The sequence below is a fragment of the Eptatretus burgeri genome, chromosome 18 (genome assembly GCF_056783735.1).
Source record: "Eptatretus burgeri isolate ZD-2024b chromosome 18, Ebu_testis_v1, whole genome shotgun sequence".
NCBI classification, from domain to species: domain Eukaryota; kingdom Metazoa; phylum Chordata; class Myxini; order Myxiniformes; family Myxinidae; genus Eptatretus; species Eptatretus burgeri.
Genome location: NC_140978.1, coordinates 45,207,177 through 45,232,164, shown reverse-complemented (window position 1 = coordinate 45,232,164; position 24,988 = coordinate 45,207,177). Strand labels below are relative to the sequence as shown.

General features: G+C 42.1%; 1 protein-coding gene and 1 non-coding gene across 3 annotated transcripts; both read right to left on the bottom strand.

Moving 5' to 3' along the window:
- LOC147009021 (fibroblast growth factor 1-like) lies at nt 1–20,090 on the bottom strand. Of its 2 annotated transcripts, none has more exons than XM_085863451.1 (3): nt 19,643–20,090; nt 16,717–16,820; nt 1–1,296 (listed from the first exon to the last, which is right to left on the bottom strand). In XM_085863451.1, the coding sequence occupies exons 1-3, from the start codon at nt 19,788–19,790 to the stop codon at nt 1,108–1,110; spliced, it is 441 nt and encodes a 146-aa protein (XP_085719577.1). In that variant the 5' UTR covers nt 19,791–20,090; the 3' UTR covers nt 1–1,107. The 2 variants fall into 2 exon arrangements, with proteins under 2 accessions (XP_085719577.1, XP_085719576.1); XM_085863450.1 differs by having other exon boundaries at nt 19,728–20,064.
- On the bottom strand, nt 4,507–4,671 carry LOC147009022 (U1 spliceosomal RNA). The gene has a single exon (XR_015053388.1). It is a non-coding gene; the product is annotated as a U1 spliceosomal RNA (small nuclear RNA).
- Nucleotides 20,091–24,988: the final 4,898 nt, after the last annotated feature.

Here is a 24,988-nt window from a genome sequence, read left to right as displayed (position 1 = left end):
AAACGCGGAACTTTTAATTTATATGCTCAAAAAACAAAAAGTGGACAAAATACATCACATAATTCAAACATCCATTTAAATATCCCATAACTTGAATAACTAAAAGGCTTAAGGTAAGTAAGTGATGATGTGAAGAATTGTTACAGATCACTTGAGTGTGCACTTTTGTCTTACACACCATGTTTCCATCAGTTCAGTGGAAAGAGAAAATATCTTACACAAGTGAGCTTTGGCTGGTGAAAGGTAAACAGGCAGAGTCTGTGCATGCATTTGCAAGGCGGGTTTCCATGCAGGAAAGCAGAAATAGGAGATTTAATGAATGCTAAGAGAGCTTGGTATATTCACTCACAGAAGCAAAGAGGAGATTCAAAAATGGAATGAAAAGAAACACAGAGGCCCAAGCAGTGTTTGTGAAGAAGAGGCAAACAAAACGTAAATTAAACAGTCAACTAGCTTTGCTAGCTTAGATCCAAGAGTTGACCTTGAACAATAATACATCCTCAAACATGAAGGAGAGTGAGGAATACCAGACTCATCAAGGCTCATGTTGGTCGATGTCAGCATGTAGTTCAAATGATAGGTTGTATCAACTGAAGGTTGACAAAGGTATGCTTACAATGGTGGTTAGCATATCTTTGTCAACTTTCAGTTGATCAAACCACCTGAAGGATAATGTGATTTTGATTACCTGATGCACATGCATGACCACGATTCCACAATCTCAATTGCACACAACGAAAAACAAACCCTTCTGAATTTGACATTCAATCCAAAAAAAATGTAATCGTTAGTTTAAAAAAAAAATGCACAATACACAGCTTTGTACAGAGAAGAATATCTGTTCAACCACAGTCATACTTGGTTCACAATAATACATGGATGTGTATTATACTGTATACAATTATTCCATTTAAAACCAATAATGACAGGCTGACTGAAATGAAATGAGCATTTATACTTGTTCATACAAGAGTGAAAGTGTCATTCTTGCAAATTTCCATTTTGTCGAGGAGAATAACATTTTTGATATCTGCAGGTGATGAGGTAACCTAATCCCAGCAGGTGCATCGGCCGCTATTCAGGAAGGTTCATTATTCTATGTGTTGCTCAGGACATGTGAAGAGGCAGGAACAGGACCGCCTTCTGTCCCCAGGCGGTCTTTGGGCCAGGCTTGACTTTACCATTGCGTTTGAGTCCGACATACCAGCCATACTCTGTGAACTTTTCTGATCGATAAGAGTTGTAATGATTTTCCTCAAGAGTCTCCTGAAAATAACATTCATCGGAAACTTGTTCCTACAAAGGACAAAAGGGACAAGGAAAGAGCATGTGATCTGGGTAGATGCACATAATCATGGCAAAAGCAAAAGCAAAAGCAAAACTTATCAAAAAAGCTAAATATCTTTAAAACAAAAAAGAGAGAAAAAAAAGACAAAGCTAAATACCACAAGCTATAGATGTAAATAGTCCAGATATCAAGAGGCATATATAAAAACAGGAAGAGGAAATTAAAGAAAAGCTGGGTCATGTCAAAAGTGAAATATCAAAAGCGAGGCACCAAAAGTAGACATATACTAAATGCTTGATATCAAAAGGTAGATATCCCAATAAAAAGGAAACTATCAAAAGGTGGGCATCAAAAGAAATAGATGAGATATCAAAAGCAAAACATGAAAAGCTATATATCCAAATAAAAAGATGAGGTGTCAAAAGGTAGACATCAAAACATAGATAACAAAATAAAAATGTGAAATGTCAAAAGCCCGATATCAAAAGCGAGATATCCCCATAAGAAAAGGTGAGATATCAAGAGCTAATCAGAAAAAAAGAAGTGAGATATCAAAAGCTATACTACATATCAAAAATTAAAAGATGAGATATCAAAAGCAACTCATGAAAACCTGGATAAAAACCGAGATATCAAAAGCTACACTGTATATCAAAAATAAAAAGGTTAGATTTCAAAAGCTATACATCAGGATCCTGACATACGTAGCGGGAAATTTCCGCAAATGTTGAAACCACGAATGTGGGGGCATTGTTTCAATCGGAAATGGGGGGTAGGTTCTGGGGATTTCCCGACCCATGAAAAATCCACGAATGTTGGGGAAAATCTCATGAAAATGCTGTGGAAATAGACAAAAATTCGCAAATGATGGGGTAAAATCCACTAGTGCCGGGGTAAAATCCGTGAGAGCCAGGATAAAATCCGAAAGCGCTGGGATAAAATCCGCTAGTGCCGGGATAAAATCTGCTAGTGCCGGGGTAAAATCCGTGAGAGCCAGGATAAAATCCGAAAGCGCTGGGATAAAATCCGCTAGTGCCGGGATAAAATCCGCTAGTGCCGGGATAAAATCCGCAAGTGCCGGGATAAAATCCGCAAGTGCCGGGATAAAATCCGCAAGTGCCGGGATAAAATCCGCTCGTGCCGGGATAAAATCCGCTTGTGCCGGGATAAAATCCGCTTGTGCCGGGATAAAATCCGCTTGTGCCGGGATAAAATCCGCTAGTGCCGGGATAAAATCTGCAAGTTCCGGATAAAATCCACTCGTGCCGGGGTAAAATCCGCTAGTGCCGGGGCAAAATCCGCTCGTGCCGGGGTAAAATCCGCAAGTGCCGGGATAAAATTCGCTCGTGCCGGGATAAAATCCGCTAGTGCCGGATAAAATCCGCTAGTGCCGGGGTAAAATCCGCTAGTGCCGGGGTAAAATCCGCTAATGCCGGGGTAAAATCCGCTAGTGCCGGGGTAAAATCCGTGAGTGCCGGGGTAAAATCCGTGAGTGCCGGGGTAAAATCCGCGAGTGCCGGGGTAAAATCCGCGAGTGCCGGGGTAAAATCCGCGAGTGCCGGGGTAAAATCCGCGAGTGCCGGGGTAAAATCCGCGAGTGCCGGGGTAAAATCCGCGAGTGCCGGGGTAAAATCCGCGAGTGCCGGGGTAAAATCCGTGAGTGCCGGGGTAAAATCCGCTGTGGGAGGGGTCGTGCATCTCACTCAAGTTCTCATCGTGGGTAACTGCAGGAGCGGTGAGTCGTCTGCACATTGTTTGTGGGGGATTTTTACGGGTGATGCTGTATTCGGCAGCTGATAATAGATGTGGTGAGCAATGTCATTGTGTAATTTGTGCGTATGCAGCTAGCTGCTGAACACCAATATACTGTATATGCTGAGTGTTTCCATTCTTTATGCAGGCAGATTATGCTGAGCGTTTTTAAAATGTAACAGCTTAGATGGTGCTGTTTGTAGCAAGATGGTGATTTCCACTAAGAAACGCTGAATGTTTCCATTGTGTAATGTCCATATGCGGTGACCTGGTAATTACTGGATACAACAATAGATGCTGTCAGTGTTTTCATTCCATAAGTAACTCACGGGGGGGATGACGTTGCGGGAAATGACGTGTTACACTGGTGTGACACTCCACGAAACTATATTTATGCCGCGAAACTACAATACAGTACCGTATGTTTAAAGTGCACATGGTGAGACATTCCGTGAAACTATGTTTATCCAGCGAAACTATTGTTATGTTTGTGGGGTAGATGAAGGAATTTAATAGGAGAGATAAGATCGTATAGAGTTGCTTGACCCGTGGATGTGTAGGAGACACCTTGATGTAATCAAGTAGGGAGACTGTGAGCTTAAGTGTTACGTGTCACCATATAGGGGGTGGTGTGGTGTTAATTAGGTTGGGATCAAGGATAACTTCCCCAGTATGTAATTGCCCCCCTGTGACTTTTCCCTGTTTTTATAACCAAAACAACGATAACAACCAAGCAAAACGTGTCGAGGGGGCAGAGGCCCCACCTTCCCGTGTATTTGTGCCCTTCTAGTGCAGGGCTCAACTGTTTTTCCATGCGTGCATTAATCTCCGAGAATCTCGGCTGTCGGCCTCCAAGGGAGAAGTTTGGCCATCCGTCCACATAGGGGTTAAACCCCATGGACACGACATTATGTTTATCCCGCTAAGCTACAATACAGTACGTACAGTGCCATATGTTTAAAGTGCACATGCTGAGACATCCCGCAAAACTATGTTTATCCCCCGTGATGCTACAATACACGTACAGGAAACAGGTCATATTCATGGCTTGTGGAAGATATGTTTTTGGTGTATGTACAGTATTGTACTGTACATAAACCAGCTGCTTTGTAGGTAGCTCATGGAAGATGTGTTTTAGAACTGTGTTATGCTCACTGCTCATGAAAATAAAATAAATAAATTACCCCAAAAATCGCAAATCAACCACGAATACGCGGAACCTGCAAATATTGGAACCGCCAATGTCTGGGTCCGGATTCAGTGTATATCCAAAAATTAAAAGGTGCGATATCAAAAGCTACACTGTGTATCCAAATAGCAAGGCAAGATATCAAAGGCAGGTCGAGATCCTGGATGTGAAATGCTCTAGAGTATATAAAAATCTCCATATCAAAAGCTAGATATCCAAATAAAGAGGTGAGATATCAAAAGCTAGTCAGGAAATCCTTCGTATCAAAAGCTATACAATATATCCAAATTAAAAGGTGAGATATCACTCCCACAAATTATACGGTCGAGTTTCCCAGATTTGGGGAAATCGCAAGGGTCAACCCACACAGAATGCAATGGGCAAGCCTCACAGTGAGGGAACCACCTGATTGATCATGGTAAGTCTCCTGTCAGGTAAGAGATATTACATGATCAACAGATGTGACATACATTAGGTAAGAGATACCGTGATCAACAGATGTGACACACAAATCGCTAATTTGGTTTCAGACCAGGTCACTCTACCTTGGGCATGCTGCTTCTACTCACCCAACAATGGATGGGGTCCTTAATGTGAGACATGAGATCAAGAACATCTCTCTGAACATATGTCATGCTTTTGATGCAGTTTGGCATCCCGCCTTTCTCTCCAAACGCTCTGCCTATAGCATCAAATAACAAATCCACACATGGCTTACTGACTTCATACACTCTCGTTGCCAACGTGTGGCATTCAATAGAATCCTTTCATCTCCTCTCCCCATCAAGGCTGGAGTGCCCCAAGGCAGTGTTCTGTGCCCAGTCCTATTCCTAATGATCAACAATGTCTCTGATTCACTGGAAAGTACTCTTGATCTACTTGCTGATGACTCTACCCTCTGCCGTGACATCCCTCATCCTTCAGACAGTCAGGCTGCAGCCTCTTCCCTCTCTTCAGACATTAACAAAAACACATGGTCAAACAGTTGGAATATGTCTTTCAATCATGCCAAATCCCACTCTCTAACTCTACCTCTACCTCTCTACCTCTCTAAATCCCACACTCTCACTATCTCTCCCAAAAGGACTTTCTGGCAAGCACCCCCCCCCCTCCACATCTACTTCCTTAACAATCCTCGAGGAAGTTCAGTCATTCAAACTCCTGGGCCTCACTATCGGCCATGATCTTTCTGGGGAAAACCACATTTCAAAGTTGGCCTCAAAAGCCAGCCACCAATTGAGCATCCTCCGTCATACAAAGTCCTTCCTTGGCAAATCTGAATTCTTATCCACCTACAAGGCCTTCATCCACAGCTTGATGGAATACTGCTCTCCCCTCAAGGATGGCACCCCTGCCTCACACTTTGCTTAACTTAATGAAATGGAAATCAAGGTCTTCAACATGATTGGAATATCCTACGATGGAGCTGAGTCTATGGGCCGTGGTCTCTGTCTTCTACCGCCTCCTTCCTGATCTCACACCCTCTGTGCTCTGTTTTGCCACCCCCCTCTTCCCCTAGGTTTCTGCAAGGAGCACATGGTCCACCATCAACACCCTTCTAGTGAGACTACCTAAATCCAGGATCACTGCTCACCTCCACTCATTTGTTCCTCTCTTTTTCCCACCTGTAGAACCAACTTCCGCATTCTCTTTCATGTCATCCTTCCTTCTAGGTCTTCAAGACAGCTGTTCACCACCTCTCAGATCCTTTCTACCCCACCCCCCAACCACCCACCCTTACACCTCCACTCACAAGCTGACCTCCTTCAAAATTTCCAGTTTTTTCCTTCCTGAGAGTTTTTCTCCATACATCTTGTTCAAACAATGCATCCACGCCTACCTACCCCTCATTCCTCCACACACCCATTATTTGCTCAAGTCTCCCTCAATTTCGTAATTCAACGCTGCGGTTGGTGTTTCCCCTTCTCTCTGCTGTTAATTTTGTTCTGTTGCGTCCTTATATCTGCAGTGTTCTAGCTCTTCCATGAGCCTTGACTCTGTGTACAATAAAAAAAGGTCAAGAGAGACACAAGTGTCCAGGAGCAAATGAATGCACATGATAAATATAATGCATTTTAAAGCTTCATGGGGTCGGTATCACAGTAGCACTTATGGCCGTTGTAGAGTGCAAGGTCTGTGGCCAAGCAGGCATTTGTGCGAAGGGTGGAGTGACACCACCTGGCAAAGTGGTTCAATTTGCAACAATTTCTGCAGCGTTGTCCCCAGGCAGGGCAATCAAAGGCTCTGGACTTGTGCCCGGTGGACCCACAATTCCTGCAACATTGACGAGAAAGCGCAGGGCACTGCTGTGCTTGTTGTAATGTAAGGTCGGGATCTGTAACTAATTTGGTGAAATTTTACTGGATTTTCTGACCTGTAGAGTGCGTAGCCATAATTAACTGGTGAAGGTGTTCCAGTAAGTTTTTGTGCAATGTGGTAAGCCATTTCTACTTGGCCAGCTATCCTTATGACATGAGGCAAAGTTATGTTGCCAGATTCAGGAAATAGATTCTCCTTCACTTTTGTACGAGACGTCTTCTCAATGAGCTGATCTCTTCATCTCGTCATGCGGTGCACCAAACATACAAGGCAGTGCTAATTCTCTCAATGGAGATGGGTATTGGAGAATTGACTCACTCGGCCACTGACCCCATTGTCAGGATTGGAACCGTCGAACACTCTGAGTGGTTTCGGAATGCGAGGCAAGTACAGCGGTCAATGTAGCATAAGTAGGGGTAGGACTCAATGTCCAGGAAAATGTGTTGCCCTCAGTACCCAGTGCATCAGTAGTGCGCATTTCCATGGGTTGTCCGCATCTTGCAGAACCATTGCATGTAAGTCGGTCTGAAATGAGTCCAACCAGCGACTCCACGGAACGAGCGGTTTTCCGGGCAGAGCCAAGAAATGATGCGACAGGAAAATCAAAAATTCTGCCATCCTCGTCGTCAAACGTAATGTCATCCAAGCTGACACAGAGCGGTGTAACTGATCACAAGCACAGGCTCGTTATATTCTCCATGCATCAAACGCACACAAGATGGAGTCTCTTATACATCCCACAGACCCCACCTTCTACCTTATCACACATCCCACAATAACAACAACATACATCTCAACATCGACTAACAGAACCTAACACATCCCATTCCCTATTTGTTGCGCACGGACATTGGGGATGTGTCTGCATCTGCAGGAATATGTCTTTGCGAACACAGGATTGTTCCTTCAGGGTCCAATTGCTGCAGAAAGCATTTAAGATGAATGAATTGGGAGTGTAATTGCATTTGCAGATCCTAAAGAGCAATGACTGGGCCTAGTTAAACTAAACGTGTCATGCATCATCTGTAACATATCAGGCAATTGGCTGCTGTTCTCATGCAATGTCTGTCCTATTGTTTGTGGAATTCAGAAAGGATGATAATCAGGAGATAGCAGTTCTAATGATAGGACATTTTAATTATCTTGATGACGTCAATCAAATGGAATGGGACTCCAAAAAACAGCACAGGACTTAAAAAAAATTATTTAAAAAAAAGAATTCAGCAACTCCAAACAGGTCCCAGATTGGAATTTCCATTAGTCTGATCCTCAAAACACTTGTATGTGGATAAGTACTGAAACACACACATGTACAGGGTCTCTGGAATTATGCCTGGGTGACAATATGGTTCAATTAAGTGTTCCCTCCGACAGGGACGGGAGACATATTGGTTTTCCTGTTTGTTTGTTTTTCTTCTACTCCTCATTACCTCCACCACCAAAGGTGAAGGTCAAGTTTTCACCCCTCTCTGTCTGTCTGTCTGTCTGCCTCTTTGTATGCAGGATATCTCAAAAGGATGTGCACGGATTCGGATGAAATTTGGTGGACACGTTTGGTGTGTGACCAGGACGAACTGATTCGATTTTGGTGAAGATCCCGATCCGGATACTAGAGTTTTTAAAAGTGATTTTCTCACCATTGAGAAACAGGATATCTCAAATATATTGCAAGATATCTCAAAAAGTTGTGGACGGATTCGGACAAAACTTGGTGGACAGGTTGGGTGTGTGACGAGGAAGAATTGATTCTATTTTGGTGAAGATCCAGATGAGAGGATTATTTAACTTTTAAGTGATTCTTCACCATTGAGAGATATGGCTCAAAACGATATATAGCATGATATTTCAAATATGTATTGGGCCCGATATGTTCTCATGGATCAGGCATTACGGGACGGAGGTATGCGCTCTACCGAGTGCCCTTCTAGTTGCCTGATGTAAAGTCAGCTAACTTCTTTCTTCGTGTTTATGTAAGCTTGTAATTTATATTTGTTTATCTCCAACAATTACAGTTGCATGCCTTCCCTTGATTTCTTCAAATTTGGAGTCGAGGTACCATGGTCCAGGATATGCAAACCCCTTCTCTATTTTTTATTTTTTATTTTTTATTTAAGCCCCCATTATAATTTCACGAGGTCGCACCTCGTGAAAAAAATTTTTTTAATCGCACATTTTACCATTCCCGAGTATTTGAATCGATAGAAGTGAAAATTGGTACAAAAGTTCTTTAAAACAGCCTCTCCAGGGATGCATTGAAATTTGTTTAGATTAGAGTAGATTTCTGAATTGTATATGGGGTCAAAGGTCAAAGATGCTCACAAAATTAACATTTTGGCTTTGCCAGGTCTCTGTATTTCAAACAATCCAGGCAAAACTTGTCAAAATTATTAATTACCATACTTGTAAAGATTCAAGAGGTAGCTATCGGTGCAACGTCTTCTTTTCCATTTTACAGGGATCAAAGTGGGTGTAAGGGGATGAGACACGTATTACATTTACTTATGATGAAACTTTTTAATTTTCTTTCCAGAATTTTGTGGTTGTTTTTGCATCTTTTGGTGCTCAAGGTTTTTACAGTACAGTGCTGTATTAAAAACAACCGTTGTTTTTTTCCACTTGTTTTCCTTTTCTCATTGTTTAAAACCATAACAAAATATTTAATCGTTGTTGTAACAGAAATTGTTGTGGAAATGGGCCCTTAGTGGGTTATAAAATATAGGATTAGCCCAGATCCCCCCTTAAATGCATGTTTAGCCAGGTTGTTTGGTAATCGGATGTTACATGTGTGTTGGGAGGTGTAGTAGGCTGTCCAGTGTTCATACAGTGATGGTGTACGGGAGGCGTCTTCTTCTTCCTGCCCCCCCTCTTAACCAGCCCAACCCGGCGCCCTGAGAATCAATCAGCAAGACGTGCCAGCAACTCATTGGCGGAAAACTGCTGCAATCTCGAACGACGGACCAATCACGGGTCCCCAGAGGAGGTCTGAAAGGCTGGCCCCGAAAAGCAAAGGAAGGGACGGCTGTGTGAGTCTGGGATCTGCTTCATGAGAGAGGCCCGCCCCGAAAGGCAAGGAGAGGAACTGCCTGAGGTCTGTCTGCGATCTGCTTCGAGAGGAACTGCCTGAGGTCTCTCTGCGATCTGCTTCGAGAGGAACTGCCCAGTGTCGGTCTGCGATCTGCTTCAAGAAGGGACGGTTGTGTCTGTCTGCGATCTGCTTCATGAAGAGTGGTTTGGTCGGCTGTTCCTCCTCGGCCATGCATCCAGCCTGCAGGACCTCCACAGGTTCATCCTGAATCCAATCACGGAGCTTCTGACTGTTCTGACTCCCTGCACGGCTCGACACGTCTTTCATCCCGTCGATCCGCCTGCGGAGGCCAACACCCGGATTGGCCTAGTCTGGTGTACAGGCAAGGCCTGAATTTGCATACTGAACCTTGTGAGAAACCAGCTGGAACACACCATAGATATTTCTCTCCTGTGCCGTCGACGTTACGGGGGCTGGACGCACCGAGGCTGGTGCGTGAGCGGTGCCGACAAAAAGGACGTCGTCGCCGCCATCTTGCCACATGGCATGCGCGAGCGATGCCGATAGGAGTACGAGCACCATCTTGCCACGCTGCATGCTCGAGCCTGGGCGCTCGAATCCAACACCATCGGCTTGTCATGAGCCGCATTTGTGCCTTCGACACTTTTCCTCTCGTCCATGAGACACCACCAAGTACTCCGTGTCTTGTCTGCATGTTGGCCAGTCCTAAGGTTTATTTCGCTAGGGCTCCCTTCAAAACCCATATCTGTAGCTCCCTAGTTAAGAGCGGGTTATAGATGAATGATAACATTCGTGAATGCTTTGCTTGTGTCGTGTTTCCCCGATGTTTCCCCAATAAATCTGGCTGATTCATATGAAAGTTGCCGCCTTGAATTTATTCGTGCCAAGCTGAGGAACAATCACTCGATTTGTATTTAAAACAAAAATGGTTACGGACTAGTAGACTTCGCTCGGTCTCTGACAAACCCAGTCTGTAGCCGGGGTCTATATCCCCAACTGGTACGGCCCAGGTGTACTTTGGTATCGTGATTTGAGGCACGTGACCCGAGACCTGTGCCAAACTAGCCGGCGTTATAACCCCCGAGACCGGTGCTGCTAAGTGCCGCCAAATCTTCAACAGTATTACTGTATACTGTTTTCACTGATGTCATAATTATTCACACAATTCCTGACTTGAAAAAAAATCCTTAGTTTGTTTTATTGCATTTATTTAATCAACATCAACAACAATAATCTTCTGATCCCATGTAATGTCTTTTAACCTGTCACGAAAACCTCTTTTTTTAAAATAAATTTAAAAAACAACCAACAGTTCATAGAACACCTTACCACATGCAGTCTTGAGAAAAAACTACATGGGTTGGGTCTGCGAGCGGCAAATTTGATTGGTCGAGATGATGTGAAATGCCGTAAGATTTTGTCCACGTCAGCGGATGAAGGACGACACGGCCAAAAACACTCAATCACAGAAGTGGAAGAAAAAACTAGAGATGTGGAAATAGATGAGCTGGGGGAGGGTTAGTGAGGGTAGAAAAGATCATGGTTGTGGATGGGGAATGACCTGAGATGGTGTTGAACAACCGCCTTGAAGGGAAGAACGAGATTGAAGAGAATGAGGAAGTTTGTTACACAGGTAAAAGAAAAGAGGTATGAATGAGTGGAGGTGAGTCGAGAGTCTGAATTTTGGGAGTTTCACCAGAAGGAGGTTTCTGGTAGACTGCATGTGCCCAACAGAAACTTGGAGAAATTTGCTCTTCCATTACAAGTTTTGGAACATTTGAAAGTACATGAAGACCTTTTAACCCAAGCATGCACAGGCAGGATCCAATGGACCTGGCCGATAAATATATATATATATATATTTTTTTTTTTGATGTGCTCTAACTTTTTTATTTCAATTTCTATTTGTATGCCCTTTCATGTGTCCCTCAAGTCGAATTTTTACAACATTTCTGTGGTCTAATTTCTTTTTTAATTCCGTTCCTTTTTGACGGGAATAATTTATTTACATTTAATAAAAACGCTACCCCGAGCCTGCACGGTCTGGGTCCAGCGGACCCGTGGTTACATTTTACATTGTACCGAAGGTAATTTATATGCGAGACATTCCATTCAAGGTTCATCATGTCCGGGGGGAATGTTCTGAGTCATTTGTCATGTACTCAAGTTATTCTGGAAGCTTCTATGTGCTTTCACCATCTTGTTTTCTCATGTACTTGCTGAGTTTTTTTTTTCTCAACTCCGTGTTTGTTTTACGATCTTTCAAATCGGATCAGCGATTCCATTTCTTTGACAAAGATAAGCATTTTATTTTTACTACACATGATTTTTGAATTCACAGAGGGTGTAGGGCAGCCCGGAATCATGGCGAAACCCAATTAAATCCTTATCCCTGTGTCGTAAGAGGCGACCAGGGTTGCGTCAGGAAGGGCATCCGGCGTAAAACCTGTGCCAAATCAGTATGCGGATCATAATGGATGATCCGCTGTGGCGACCCCTAACGGGAGCAGCCGAAAGAAGAACAACATGATTTTTGAATTCACCAATTATTTTCTTCCAACAGAATATCACCTGATCTTCTTCTTCTTCTTTCGGCTGCTCCCGTTAGGGGTTGCCACAGCGGATCATCCGTATGATCCGCATAGTGATTTGGCACATGTTTTACGCCGGATGCCCTTCCTGACGCAACCCTGGTCGCCTCTTACGACACACAGGGATATGGTACACCTATTTTTAACCGGGGTATACACCGGCCCAGTATACTGGTACTCATTTCGCCGACCTCGGAAGGATGACAGGCTGAGTCAACCCCCTGGTGTATTAATTCAGTGGCTCAAGGGGGCTTGAACTCAGGACCTTTTGTATCCCAAGCCGCTGCCCTAACCACTGCGCCAACACACCAGAATATCACCTGATCTGTGAGATGCATATTCTGCCTTTTGAGAGCGTTGTACAAACCTTTTCTGCATCCTTATTCATCGACATTGTTTTGTGATTTATTTTTGGTATTTTTCCATTTTGAAATCATTTCCCACAGCGTTTCCCCCTTTAACAAATGCAAGTCTCTCTTTATTCTCATTACATCATAACTTATGATGTTTTAGGAGGTTTATCTTCGTGTGCTTTTTCCTGCGTTTGTTTGGCCCTGCAGGCAGGACGGCCGATTTTCGGTGGCCTGTTCAGTTTAGTCTATTTTGTATTATTAGCTCACTTTGAACTTTAGTCAGGTGAGCTTATGCCATTGAGCTTATCCGCAGGTGAGTGAGTGATTGAGTGAGTCAATTCGTAAACACTTCATTCATTATCGCTTGAACCAAACGCACGATTTTGATGAAACTTGCCCACAAGTTTCATATCTGATGCTTAACGAAGCTGTATTGACCGCATCAAAATCTGTGCTCATTTAGGGGGTTTATCGGGGTTTTTTTTACGCCCCCCTCCCCCACCAAAAAATAAGGATTTGCTCTCTTCTCCAAAACTATAAACACGATTTCAATGAAACTTCATCACCCGTAATGTACCAAAGTGTTTCAACAGCATCAAAATCCACACTCATTGGAGGGGTCTACGGAGGTTCAACCCCCCAAAACAGGTATTTGCTGTCAGACAGCCCTCTTTTTCTATTTCAAGTGTTTGGTTTTATGGAGGTTTATTTATTTAATCAATAAAACATCTAATCAGTATGTATTTAGTCATTGCATTGACGTTACTTCGGCGTATCGAATGGTTTTCTTCTCCATGTAAAGATGGTTGGTTGGATGTAGGAAAAACATCTCAAAGGTTGATATGATGTCATGTTAGCATCGGAGACGTCACAAGTCATCGAAATGTAAGAAACTTGGGAATGCAGCCTTGTATATGAATTATTTTCCCCCAGTATTTCACTGTTTTTCCCCCCAATTATTACCCAGTATTTTACTTTGTTTCATTTCCTGCTCGATTGACGGAAAGTCAAAAGAAAAATCAGTGAATCGACATTTTATGAGCAAAAAATTTTTTTAAGCAAATACTCCAACACTAGCCGCAACTTTGTATGGAGAAATTAAAAAATTACAAAAATATTAAAAATATAAATAAATAAACATTACATTTTTTTTGTTTTCTTCAAATAACAAAAATCAAAAATTGTTTGGTTTTTTTTGCAGATATCATCCATGAGCCTAAACAAACATTGCATATAAAAGCATAACAATAAAAATAGAAATAACAATATATTTTGCAAGTTAACCGTTTCAGTCCCTGGGTCCATTGGACCCATGTTATGCAAAGTTGTCTCGATTTTTATCCATGAACCCTTGGGTTAAGGTGCTATGTGATCATTTGCATATCTGTTGTTGCGTTAACTCTTGAGAGAAGACATTGTGATGTTTAATAAAAATCAATTGTTTAACAGAATACTTGCTTGGCCTCATCAGCCAGCATCCATTCTCGCTAGCTCTCTGGATGGTCAGCGTCCCGACCAACGCGCGTACCTGCTTGCAATCTTCAGTCAGTATGCCCAATGTTTGCCCTCTCTATCAAGCGTGTTTACCTGATCTCCATCTCCAGCCAGCGTGCATATCCATTCGCCCTTTACTTCCAGCATGCCGCCGTTTTCCCAATCTGGCCAGCATGCTGACCTGTTCGCCATATCTGGCCAGTGTGCCTACTTGCTCATCTTCTCCTGCAAGCATGCCTATCCATTCACCCTCTCCATAGAGTTTGCCTACCCACTTGCCTTCTCTGGTCAGTGTGCACATCATGCCTATGCACTTGTCCTCTCCTGCCATCGCAGTGTGCCTATCTATTCACCCTCTCCATCAAGTATGTCTACCTGCTCACCCTCTCCAGCCAGCATCCCAACCTGTTCACCAAATTCAACTGGCATGCCTACCCACCAGTCCTCTCCTCGCAGCATGTCTTCCCATTAGCCTTCTCTATCGAGCATGCATATCTGCTCACCCTCTCACCAGCGTGAAAACCTATTCAACCAATTCAGCCAGCGTTCCCATCCGCTCATCCTCTTCTAACAGCGTGCCCACCCACTATCCTTCTCTGTCAAGCGTGCCTACTTGCTTGTAATCTCTGGCCAGTTTACCTACCCACTAACGCTCTTCATCCAGCGTGCCTTCCCATTCACCCCCTCTCTCTATCCCTCCAGCAAGCCTTCCTACTTTCCCTCTCTGTCCAGCGTCGCTCACCCACCTTATCCAATTTTATTTTAGAGTGCTGCTTGACTAATATAGTACAAATGTGAGCTTTATGCGAGCCAGGAAAGGTTTTGTGGTTTTGGCACCATTGCAATCATTTAGCTTATTGAGCATTTTTTCCACTAGTTTTGTATCAAGCATTTTCTGCTGCTGATTAAGCTACCAAGATAGACAAAATGCTGGCCATGAATGCTGTTTGTATGATCTTTTGAAAAATCCATGTCTTGACCTGTAGAGATCCCTCGTCTTTTCACACAATTAAAAGCGTGGAGTATTGTCCAAGAGTCCCTGTCCACTTATCGATCACTCGTGAGGTCTCGACTCATGAAGCAGAAACCATGCAGCTCACTTCTGTGTTGTTTCTCAAAGTTCTCAAATGCTGGAAGAGATTTTAATTTAAAGGAAAGAAAAGACGTATTTCCAAAAATTGAACAACCAGTACGTCTGATCGTTACATCCACCACCGAAGGTGGATCGAGGTTGTTTTCACCCTTCTCTGTTCGTTTATCTGTGTAGAGGATATCTCCAAAAGTTGTGGACACGTTGGGTGTGTGACAAGGAAGAAATGATTCGATTTTGGTGAAGATCCGGATTCGAGAATTTAAATGTTTTTTTTTTTTTTAAGTGGTTCTTCACCATTGAGAGATAGGGCCAAACCGATACACAGCATGATATTTAAAAAAATTCTTGGCCCCCATATGTTCTCCTGAATCGGGCATTGTGTGGCGGAGGTGTGCACTCCACAGAGTGCCCTTCTAGTTATCATTATTGTTCGACCCTTTTTTGCTCGAATTTTTTTCAACATTTTTTTTTCTTCTCACCAACCACTTGTCTGATTGACACAAAACTTTCAGGATAGGAGTGACCACCCCTCCCCCCCCCCCATGGAGAATATTTCAATGATAATTGAGGTGTCATATGTCATGTGGTATGGCAGCTATCTTGGATTAAATGCAAAAAAAAAACCAACATATCTCTGAAATTTCTGATCGGAAAAATTTGAAACTTGGAACATCTCATTCTACTCCAAATGGGAAATAAAGGATTGTCAAGATGACGTCATCAGTGAAGTGGTAGACCAGCCATAAATGTTTTAATCGAAATACCATTCAGAGAGAATGTACAATACCATTCAAAGAGAATTCTGTATCCATCTTATCCACCTCTTGCATCCTCCCCGACCCCTCATTTTTACTCGCATCTCTTGTTCGTCCATCTCCGTCCCTTGTCCCTGCTCTTGGTGTTTTCCCCCCTCTCTGCTGTTCCTTTTATTCTGTTGCATCCTAATCTATTCTGTGTTCTAGCTCTTCCACACGCCATGACTTTGTACACCAACAAATAAAAACTGAGCTATGTAATCTTTTAGATCAGGAATAGATTTAAAATCAAACTCCAAATTATATGCTCAGGATGCATAAGGTGTCTGTACCTCCCCCTCCTCCCTGAGAGGATGTATAGGTGGTCTTTACATTCTCCCTACTCCCGTAGGGGTTCAGAGGGAGTCTGAACTTTCTCCCTCCTCCCATAGAGGGGTATAGAGAGTCTGAACCTTCTCCCTCCCATAGAGGGTGCAGAGGGATTTTGAACCCCCAACCAACCTTTCCTTTCCAAAATCCTGGATCCACCTCGGGGGATAGTTACATTGGAACTGAATCATTTATGGACATTGAAGAGGCCGTCAGCACAAAGGTCTTTCTTTAAAAGGAAATAAACAAACCAGGGAGTTGTGTCTGCTTGACAAAGCAACAAAACGTACACAGTCCAATCTGCACTGGAAGCCATTATCCAAGAATAATCGGGCTTGTTTACATCAAATAACTATCTGGTTAATTATATCCGTGAGTCAAACATTCCCAGCATAGAAAAGAAGACAGAAGTTTGTTCATGCAACACAACTTGAACACAGAGGAAAACTTGTCGATGTTGTGCTCACCACACCATGGAGCTTCCCAGAATCGTTCATGGCCAGGTACAACCCTGTGCTGACTCCTCGAATGACCACGACCCCTGCACGCACCGCTTGCAGTTTCAACACAGCTAGGGAAGACAAAAATGCAGTTCACACGCTTCATATATTATCAAACTACACTTCAACAACCTCCCAACCACCTTCCATTATATACTCTGCACATTATCAAATTACACTTCAACAACCTCCCAACCACCTTTCATTATATACTCTGCACATTATCAAACTACACTTGAATAACCTCCCAACCACCTTTCAATATATAATCCATGTATTATCAAACTAGACTTCAACAACCTCCCAACAACCTTTCATTACATGCTCTAAATATTATCAAAAGACACTTGAATTACCCCAAAACCACCTTTTATTATATACTCTGCATATTATCAAACTACATTTCAATCACCTCCCAACCACCTATCATTACATGCTCTGTATATTATCAAACTACACTTCAATAACCTCCCAACCACCTTTTATTATACACTCTATATATTATCAGACTACACTTCAATAACCTCCCAACCACCTTTCATTACATGCTCTAAATATTATCAAACTCCACCTCAATAACCTCCCAACTACCTTTCATTATGTACTCTACATTATCAGACTACACTTCAATAACCTCCTAACCACCTTTCATTATATACTCTATATATTACCAAATTATACTTCAATAACCTCCCAACCACCTTTCATTACATGCTCTAAATATTATCAAACTCCACCTCAATAACCTCCTAACCACCTTTCATTATATACTCTATATATTACCAAATTATACTTCAATAACCTCCTAACCACCTTTCATTATATACTCTATATATTACCAAATTATACTTCAATAACCTCCTAACCACCTTTCATTATATACTCTATATATTACCAAATTATACTTCAATAAGCTCCCAACCACCTTTCATTACATGTTCTAAATATTATCAAACTCCACCTCAATAACCTCCCAACTACCTTTCATTATGTACTCTACATTATCAGACTACACTTCAATAACCTCCTAACCACCTTTCATTATATACTCTATATATTACCAAATTATACTTCAATAACCTCCCAACCACCTTTCATTACATGCTCTAAATATTATCAAACTCCACCTCAATAACCTCCTAACCACCTTTCATTATATACTCTATATATTACCAAATTATACTTCAATAACCTCCTAACCACCTTTCATTATATACTCTATATATTACCAAATTATACTTCAACAACCTCCCAACCACCTTTCATTATATACTCTGCACATTATCAAACTATACTTCAACAACCTCCCAACCACCTTTCATTATATACTCTGCACATTATCAAACTACACTTCAACAACCTCCCAACCACCTTTCATTATATACTCTGCACATTATCAAACTACACTTCAACAACCTCCCAACCACCTTTCATTATATACCCTGCACATTATCAAACTATACTTGAATAACGTACCAACCACCTTTCAATATATAATCCATGTATTATCAAACTACACTTCAACAACCTCCCAACCACCTTTCATTACATGCTCTAAATATTATCAAAAGACACATCAATAACCCCCAAACCACCTTTCATTATATACCCTATATATTATCAAACTACACTTTAAGAACCTCGTAACCACCTTTCATTATATACTATATATATTACCAAATTACACTTCAATAACCTCCCAACCATCTTTCATTGCACACTCTATATATTATCAAACTACACTTCAAGAACCTCCCAACCACCATTCATCATATACTCTATATATTATCAAACTACACTTTAAGAACCTCCTAACCACCTTTCATTATATACTCTCTATATTATATATCAAACTACACTTTAAGAAACTCCTTACCACCTTTCATTATATACTCTATATATTATCAAACTACACTTTAAGAACCTCCTAACCACCTTTCATTATATACTCTATATATTATAAAACTACACTTTAAGAACCTCCTAACCACCTTTCATCATATACTCTATATATTATCAAACTACACTTTAAGAACCTCCCAACCACCGTTCATTATATACTCTATATATTATCAAACTACACTTTAAGAACCTCCGAACCACCTTTCATTATATACTCTATATATTATCAAACTACACTTTAAGAACCTCCTAACCACCTTTCATTATATACTCTATATATTATCAAACTACACTTTAAGAACCTCCTAACCACCTTTCATTATATACTCTATATATTATCAAACTACACTTTAAGAACCTCCTAACCACCTTTCATTATATACTCTATATATTATCAAATTACACTTTAAGAAACTCCTAACCACCTTTCATTATATACTCTATATATTATCAAACTACACTTTAAGAACCTCTTTTCATTGCCATTCTCAAATTTACCCCACACTCCCCCCTTCATCCTCCCCTATGTAAAGTAAATAAACCCTTGCGGAAACAGTAGCTTGTGTCTGTTGGGTTGTTTTATCCGTCCATTCTTGATAAAAGCTCATAGGTCGGTTCGGGTGTTCGCACTCACAGCGTGTGACGTACCCATACTGCGGAGAAAGCGGATGCCTGTGTCACAGTCAAGGCACCACTGTGACGTCACGTCAACATGAACATGTGGGAGTACCGGTGCCTCTGGTGCTTGGAGTGAAATTTAAATTGAGATTTCAAACCCTGGATGTGCTTTTCAGCTTGTTAATAGGGCACTGGCATGATCTAACAGTTTACAGGCAAGGTAGGTCATTATTTCGGTCAAAGACCACTTTATAGGTCAGACGAGCTTGCAGCGTACTTCTAAATAAAAGTCAGGTACAAAAAATTTGATAAGGGACAACTTGGAAGTGAGTCCGCACAAACCAGTACCGGGGAAAGTGTCAGGGTCACTCACACGAGCGGGAACTCGCCCGCCATGTCGCATCAAAGCCTAACCAGAGCCGTCCGGCCGCCGGAGAGGGAGAGCTTCGGGTGCGCACCGTGAGGATCTCCACGGTCCTGCGTGCCGCGCACCGAGCCGTCAGGGAACAGCTGCAGGACATGCCCTCCACTGCGGCAATAGAGCCTCTTGGGGTCCTTGTAGTTCCTGCCGGACAGTGGGAAACCCCCAGAGGGCGGCAGCGTGGTGATGCTGCCAACGTCCATGGCGCCGGGCGATCGAACAAATACCCGGGCCGAGCGGGGCCCAGAGTGACGCCGCTCGCTGGCTCTGCGCCGCGTCCGACCTCGGCGAGACACGACGGGGGCCGAGAGAGAGGAGAGCAGAGGAGAAGCCCTCACCCCTTTATCCCCCACAAGCGAACTCGCCCCATTTATGTTTGGTCGAGCTGTTCGTGTACCGCCTTCTGTATAGTGTAACGGTCGAGAACACCACCTGCTTTGAACCGCATTCATTATCATTATTTTGATAGGATGTTGAGGAGATAATGCACTAACCTTTGTGAGTTGTCTTGTCGAGGTTCGGTTCCAGACCCGACTTGAACGGGTCCGATTGCAGCTTCTGCCAATGTCCGACATCTGCCAATGTTGACTGAAAGACATTAAATATCCCACGGTGTCTTTCGCATCGAGTAGGTGAGTTATCACTAATTACAAATTCATGTCACCTTCAGTCGAACGTCTGGCCTGGCCAGATAGTTCGTGAAAGACTTGGGTCAAAAACGTCCAGCAGCCGACACCATAATGTAGACATAATTGAGGCCCGTCATGAAGGATTATCAGATGTAATGTTTTGAGTAACACTTGTATATAATCTTGTATGAGTATAACCAATTAAAATCAAAACATGAACCCTAAACGAGAGACCTAACAGCTTATTTCCAATAATCAGCAAGATCATGGAATCCATCATCGCGGTTCATGTAAAATCATCCGTTTTCTCCAACAACCTCATCTCTTATTCCTGATCTTCATCAATGATCTCTCTGGAAAAAAACTATCTATTTGTTGATGTCTCCACCCGATGCCGTAACATCCCTCCATCCTTCAGAAAGGCAGGTTGCAGTCTCTTCCCTCTCTTCAGACCTTGAAAACAAACGAAAAAAACATCACAAGATGGTCAAACACTTGGAATATGTCTTTAAATCCTGACAAATCTCACACTCTCACTATCTCTCTCCAAAAGGACCGTCTGGCACAACCCCCGATATACTTTCTGAACAATCCTTTTGAGAAAGTTCAGGCATTCAAACACATGGGTCTCACAGTCAGCCATGATCTTTCTTGGGCAAACCACATTTCAAAGTTGGCCTTCAAAGCCAGCTGCCGACTGGGCATCCTCCGTCTTACAAAATCCTTCCTTGGTACACCTGAACTCCAATCCACCGACAAGGCCTTCATCCACAGCTTGATGGAATATTGCTCTCCTCTCTGGACTAGCGCAACTGACTCACATCTTGGTCAGCTTGACGCCGTGGAAACAAGGGTCTTCAAGATCAATGGAATCTCTCACGATGAAGCCGAGTCGATGGGCCTATCACTTCATCACAAACACGTCGGTTGGCTATCCGTCTTCTACCGCCTACGCATGACATTTCAGATTTTCATTTTGATTAATTTGTAAAAATTTCTAAAAATGTGTTTTCACTTTGTCATTCAGGGATATTTTGTGGAGATCAGTGACAAAAATCTCAATTTAACCCATTTTAAATTCTAGCTGTAACACAACCAAATGTGAATAAGTTGAGGGGTGTGAATACTTTCTGATGGCACTGTGTGTGTGTGTGTGTGTGTGTGTGTGTGTATGTGTATGTGTATGTGTGTGTGTGTATGTGTGTGTGTGTGTGTGTATGTGTGTGTGTGTGTGTGTGTGTGTGTGTGTGTGTGTGTGTGTGTGTGTGTGTGTGTGTGTGTGTGCGTGTGTGTGTGTGTGTGTGTGTGTGTGTGTGTGTGTGACACCTCCCACACTCCTTTAGCCGAAAAAGCTGCATAAAGCATAAAGAAGGCCTACACAAGGTAAGTGCTTTGCTGTTTCGAACCCTTCCCAGAGTTGCTCCACAACTATAAAGACGTTCACACATTGTACACCCAGATTTTTACTGTTGCTTCTATCGAAAACAACACAGCAGCGATGTGTATGCATGCCTCTCCCAGTCCTGCCATGCAATTGCAATGTGCTGAGAGTACCTTCCCATCCTTCTGTATTACAAGCCGTGGTGTCAGGGCTGTTTCACTTAGTCTTTGAGAGTGAAGGATCTATTTTTTTTTTTTAAACATAATAATTTTTTTAAGTACATTTTTATTATCCCCACGCTTTTCAAAAAACATCGGCGCAATGCCCCTGTGTATATCTGGTAGAACCAGGCAACCACTGGTCGGCATGGATGACCCACAAAATGTGTAAATTAGCTGATGGTTTGAACAAACTTGTGAAAGCACCATGCAGAGATGATTCCCACCAAATTACATGTAAATCGGGTAAACTTTTTGAGAAGAAGTCAAAAGTAGCGATCCCAGAATCATAATGACCAATGAATTGACTGACTTAATGTGCAATTTTTGATAGGATTTGCAAGGCATCAGGAGACCTCGATCCACAGAAGTTCTACAAAGTTTCATGAAAATAGGACTATAAGTTTTAGCATCACCGTTGCTGAAGGTGTGGTCAAGTTTCATCCCAATCATGTGTGTAGTTTTGGAGAAAAAAGCAAATACCTCTTTTGGGGGGATATCGTTTTTGGCCATATTTATCAATGGTGAAGAAACACTTGTGAAAATGTAAAAAATTCTCATGTTTGGATCATCCTCAAAATCGAATCGATTCGTCCTTGTCACACACCAAAGCTGTCCACCAAGTTTCGGCCGAATCCGTCCATAACTGTTTGAGATATCATGTTGTATATACAGTAGTTTTCACCCTATCACTCAATGGTGAAGAATCACTGAAAATAATTATAGGATCCGGATCTGGATAATCACCAAAATCTATTCATTTAATCCTAGTCACACACCCAAATCTGTCCGAATTCGTCCACAAGTTTCTGAGATATCCTGTTCATAGACAGATAAACAAATAAGAAAGACGTGTGCACAGCACAACACTTGCGAAATCCCTCAAAAAAAAAAAAAAATTGACCTTAAAAATAATTTGTTGTTGAATTCCCAAATACGCAAATCCTCTTCAAACTTCAAATCAATCGGATGAAAATTGACGATTTAAAAAAAATCTGGCCAATGTTGACCTTTTGACCTTTAGACCTCAAAAATAATTGGTGCTTGAATTAAGTGACCTCATATGCAAATCCTGTTCGAATTTCAAGTCAATGAGAGAAAAATTAAGGATTTCAGAAATTTCACATAAGTTGTTGACCTTTGGCCAATGTTAACTTTTTGACCGATGCTGCTGACCTCAAAAACAATTGGTGGCTGAATTAAATGACCAATTATGCAAATCCTCTTCAAATTTCAAGTCAAGCGAATGAAAATTGATGATTTCAGAGACAAAGTTGTTGACCTTTTGACTTCACAATGAATAGGCTTCTTGCTTGTGACCAACTCTACCATGTGGTGAAGTTTCATGAAGATTGGTTTGAAACTGTGACCTGTAGGCGATTTACGTACAGACAAACAAACAAGAAAGATGTCATGCATCTCACGATACTTGTGAAATCCCTCAAACAAATTTGACCTTTAAAATAATAGGTTGTTGAATTCAATGATGAAATATGCAGATCTTCTTCAAATTATTTCAAGTCAATCAGATGAAAATTGACAATTTTAGAAATTCGGCCTATTTATTGACCTTTTGGCCAATTTTGACTGCAGTGACTCATTAATTTTTCTGTACATTTTGCTAATATCTGTAATATAATAAATGTCAGTGTGTCAGTCAGTGTGTGTGTGTGTCTCCTCCATAACTCTAAAACTATGAAACCTCACGGCCTGAAACTTTGCACACATACGAAGAGAACTCCAAGGTTCTTCCTGAATGAAAATTGGGTGCTTGGGTAAATTTAAATACCCCTTATGAAGATAATTAGCAGTGTTATTTAATTATCCTTTATCAAGGTTAACTCGCTGTCCCTTGCTGGGGTCTTGATTCAACAATACCTTGACTTGGAACAGGCCACAACGGTTTCTTCACGATAGTTTTTTTTCCCCACCTTCATCACTCTTATCATCGAATGCCTGATCATCATACCTATGAATTGCTGGATACATTGCAATACTTATAAACGCATGGAGATGCTTGATACAAAGTCTGACCAGCGGTAGTCAAGAATTCATCTAATCAATCTTTTCCTTCTCCTTTTCAACTGGTTCACTGCAGCCTGTGTTTCCACAAACTAATGTGGTTCACAATTTATCGGAGGGTCAGCAATATGGATATTAACACCCCTGACATCCAACTCAACAGCTGGTGGGTCCGCCTTGGTACAGCCACTCAAAGTAAATGGCCCAGCAGGCCTTCACTTCGGACTCCTCTCTCAAGAGCCCACCACCCTCCGCTCCAGCTGCAGTACACTGAGGGATGGGCTTGGAGGAACGCAATGCACGAATTCCCCTGTAAGCAGAACAAGAATCACCTGACCACAGGTGTTGCTCTACCCTTCACAGTTTCTTCACACATCGGCCACCTTATCTGCCCTCAGCACATGTACAGTTTTGCACCTCATCTCCCTGAACAGCTCAGCTCCACCATTAAGCCTGGCCCTGTCACTCTGATCAATGCTATCCAGTGTCCCTCGAGACACAAAATTCTTCTTCACCTTATGGTTAGTTGCACATGTATATATATATATATATATATATATATATATATATATATATATATATATATATATATATATATATATATATATATATATATATATATATATATATATATATATATATATACATATATATATATATATATATATATAAATACATATATAAATGAGAGACAGAGAAACAAACAGAGACCTGCCTTGGCTTTTAACATTCTCCTGCGCAATCACCTCCCTTCAGTCATGCCGGCCCACTTCATCACGGTAGGCAATCACGCCGCTCCACATGCCCAGCCCCACTCCAGCCAATCACATCTGCTATGGGTGCACCCTCCCATGGTGATGGCACCTGTGCGTACACGTGCAGGGTCAAATGAAGCCTGGAATACTGTTGCAGTTATCCACTGATTGCATACATGTGTGGGAGCAGCCACAGAGCCAATTACATGCTGCCATTGAGCAGCCTAATCACAGAAGTTTGGTGATGCTGCTATAACACATTTACCCAGGCCGGACCTGAAATGGTTTAAGAC

Excerpts from the sequence above, each read along its gene's own strand:
- LOC147009021 (XM_085863450.1), bottom strand. The coding sequence starts at position 19,893 with ATGGACGTTGGCAGCATCACCACGCTGCCGCCCTCTGGGGGTTTCCCA. Across the intron at positions 16,821-19,727 it reads GGACCGTGGAGATCCTCACG|CTGTGTTGAAACTGCAAGCG; the intron begins GTGCGCACCCGA and ends TGTCTTCCCTAG. Across the intron at positions 1,297-16,716 it reads CTGGGAAGCTCCATGGTGTG|GAACAAGTTTCCGATGAATG; the intron begins GTGAGCACAACA and ends TGTCCTTTGTAG.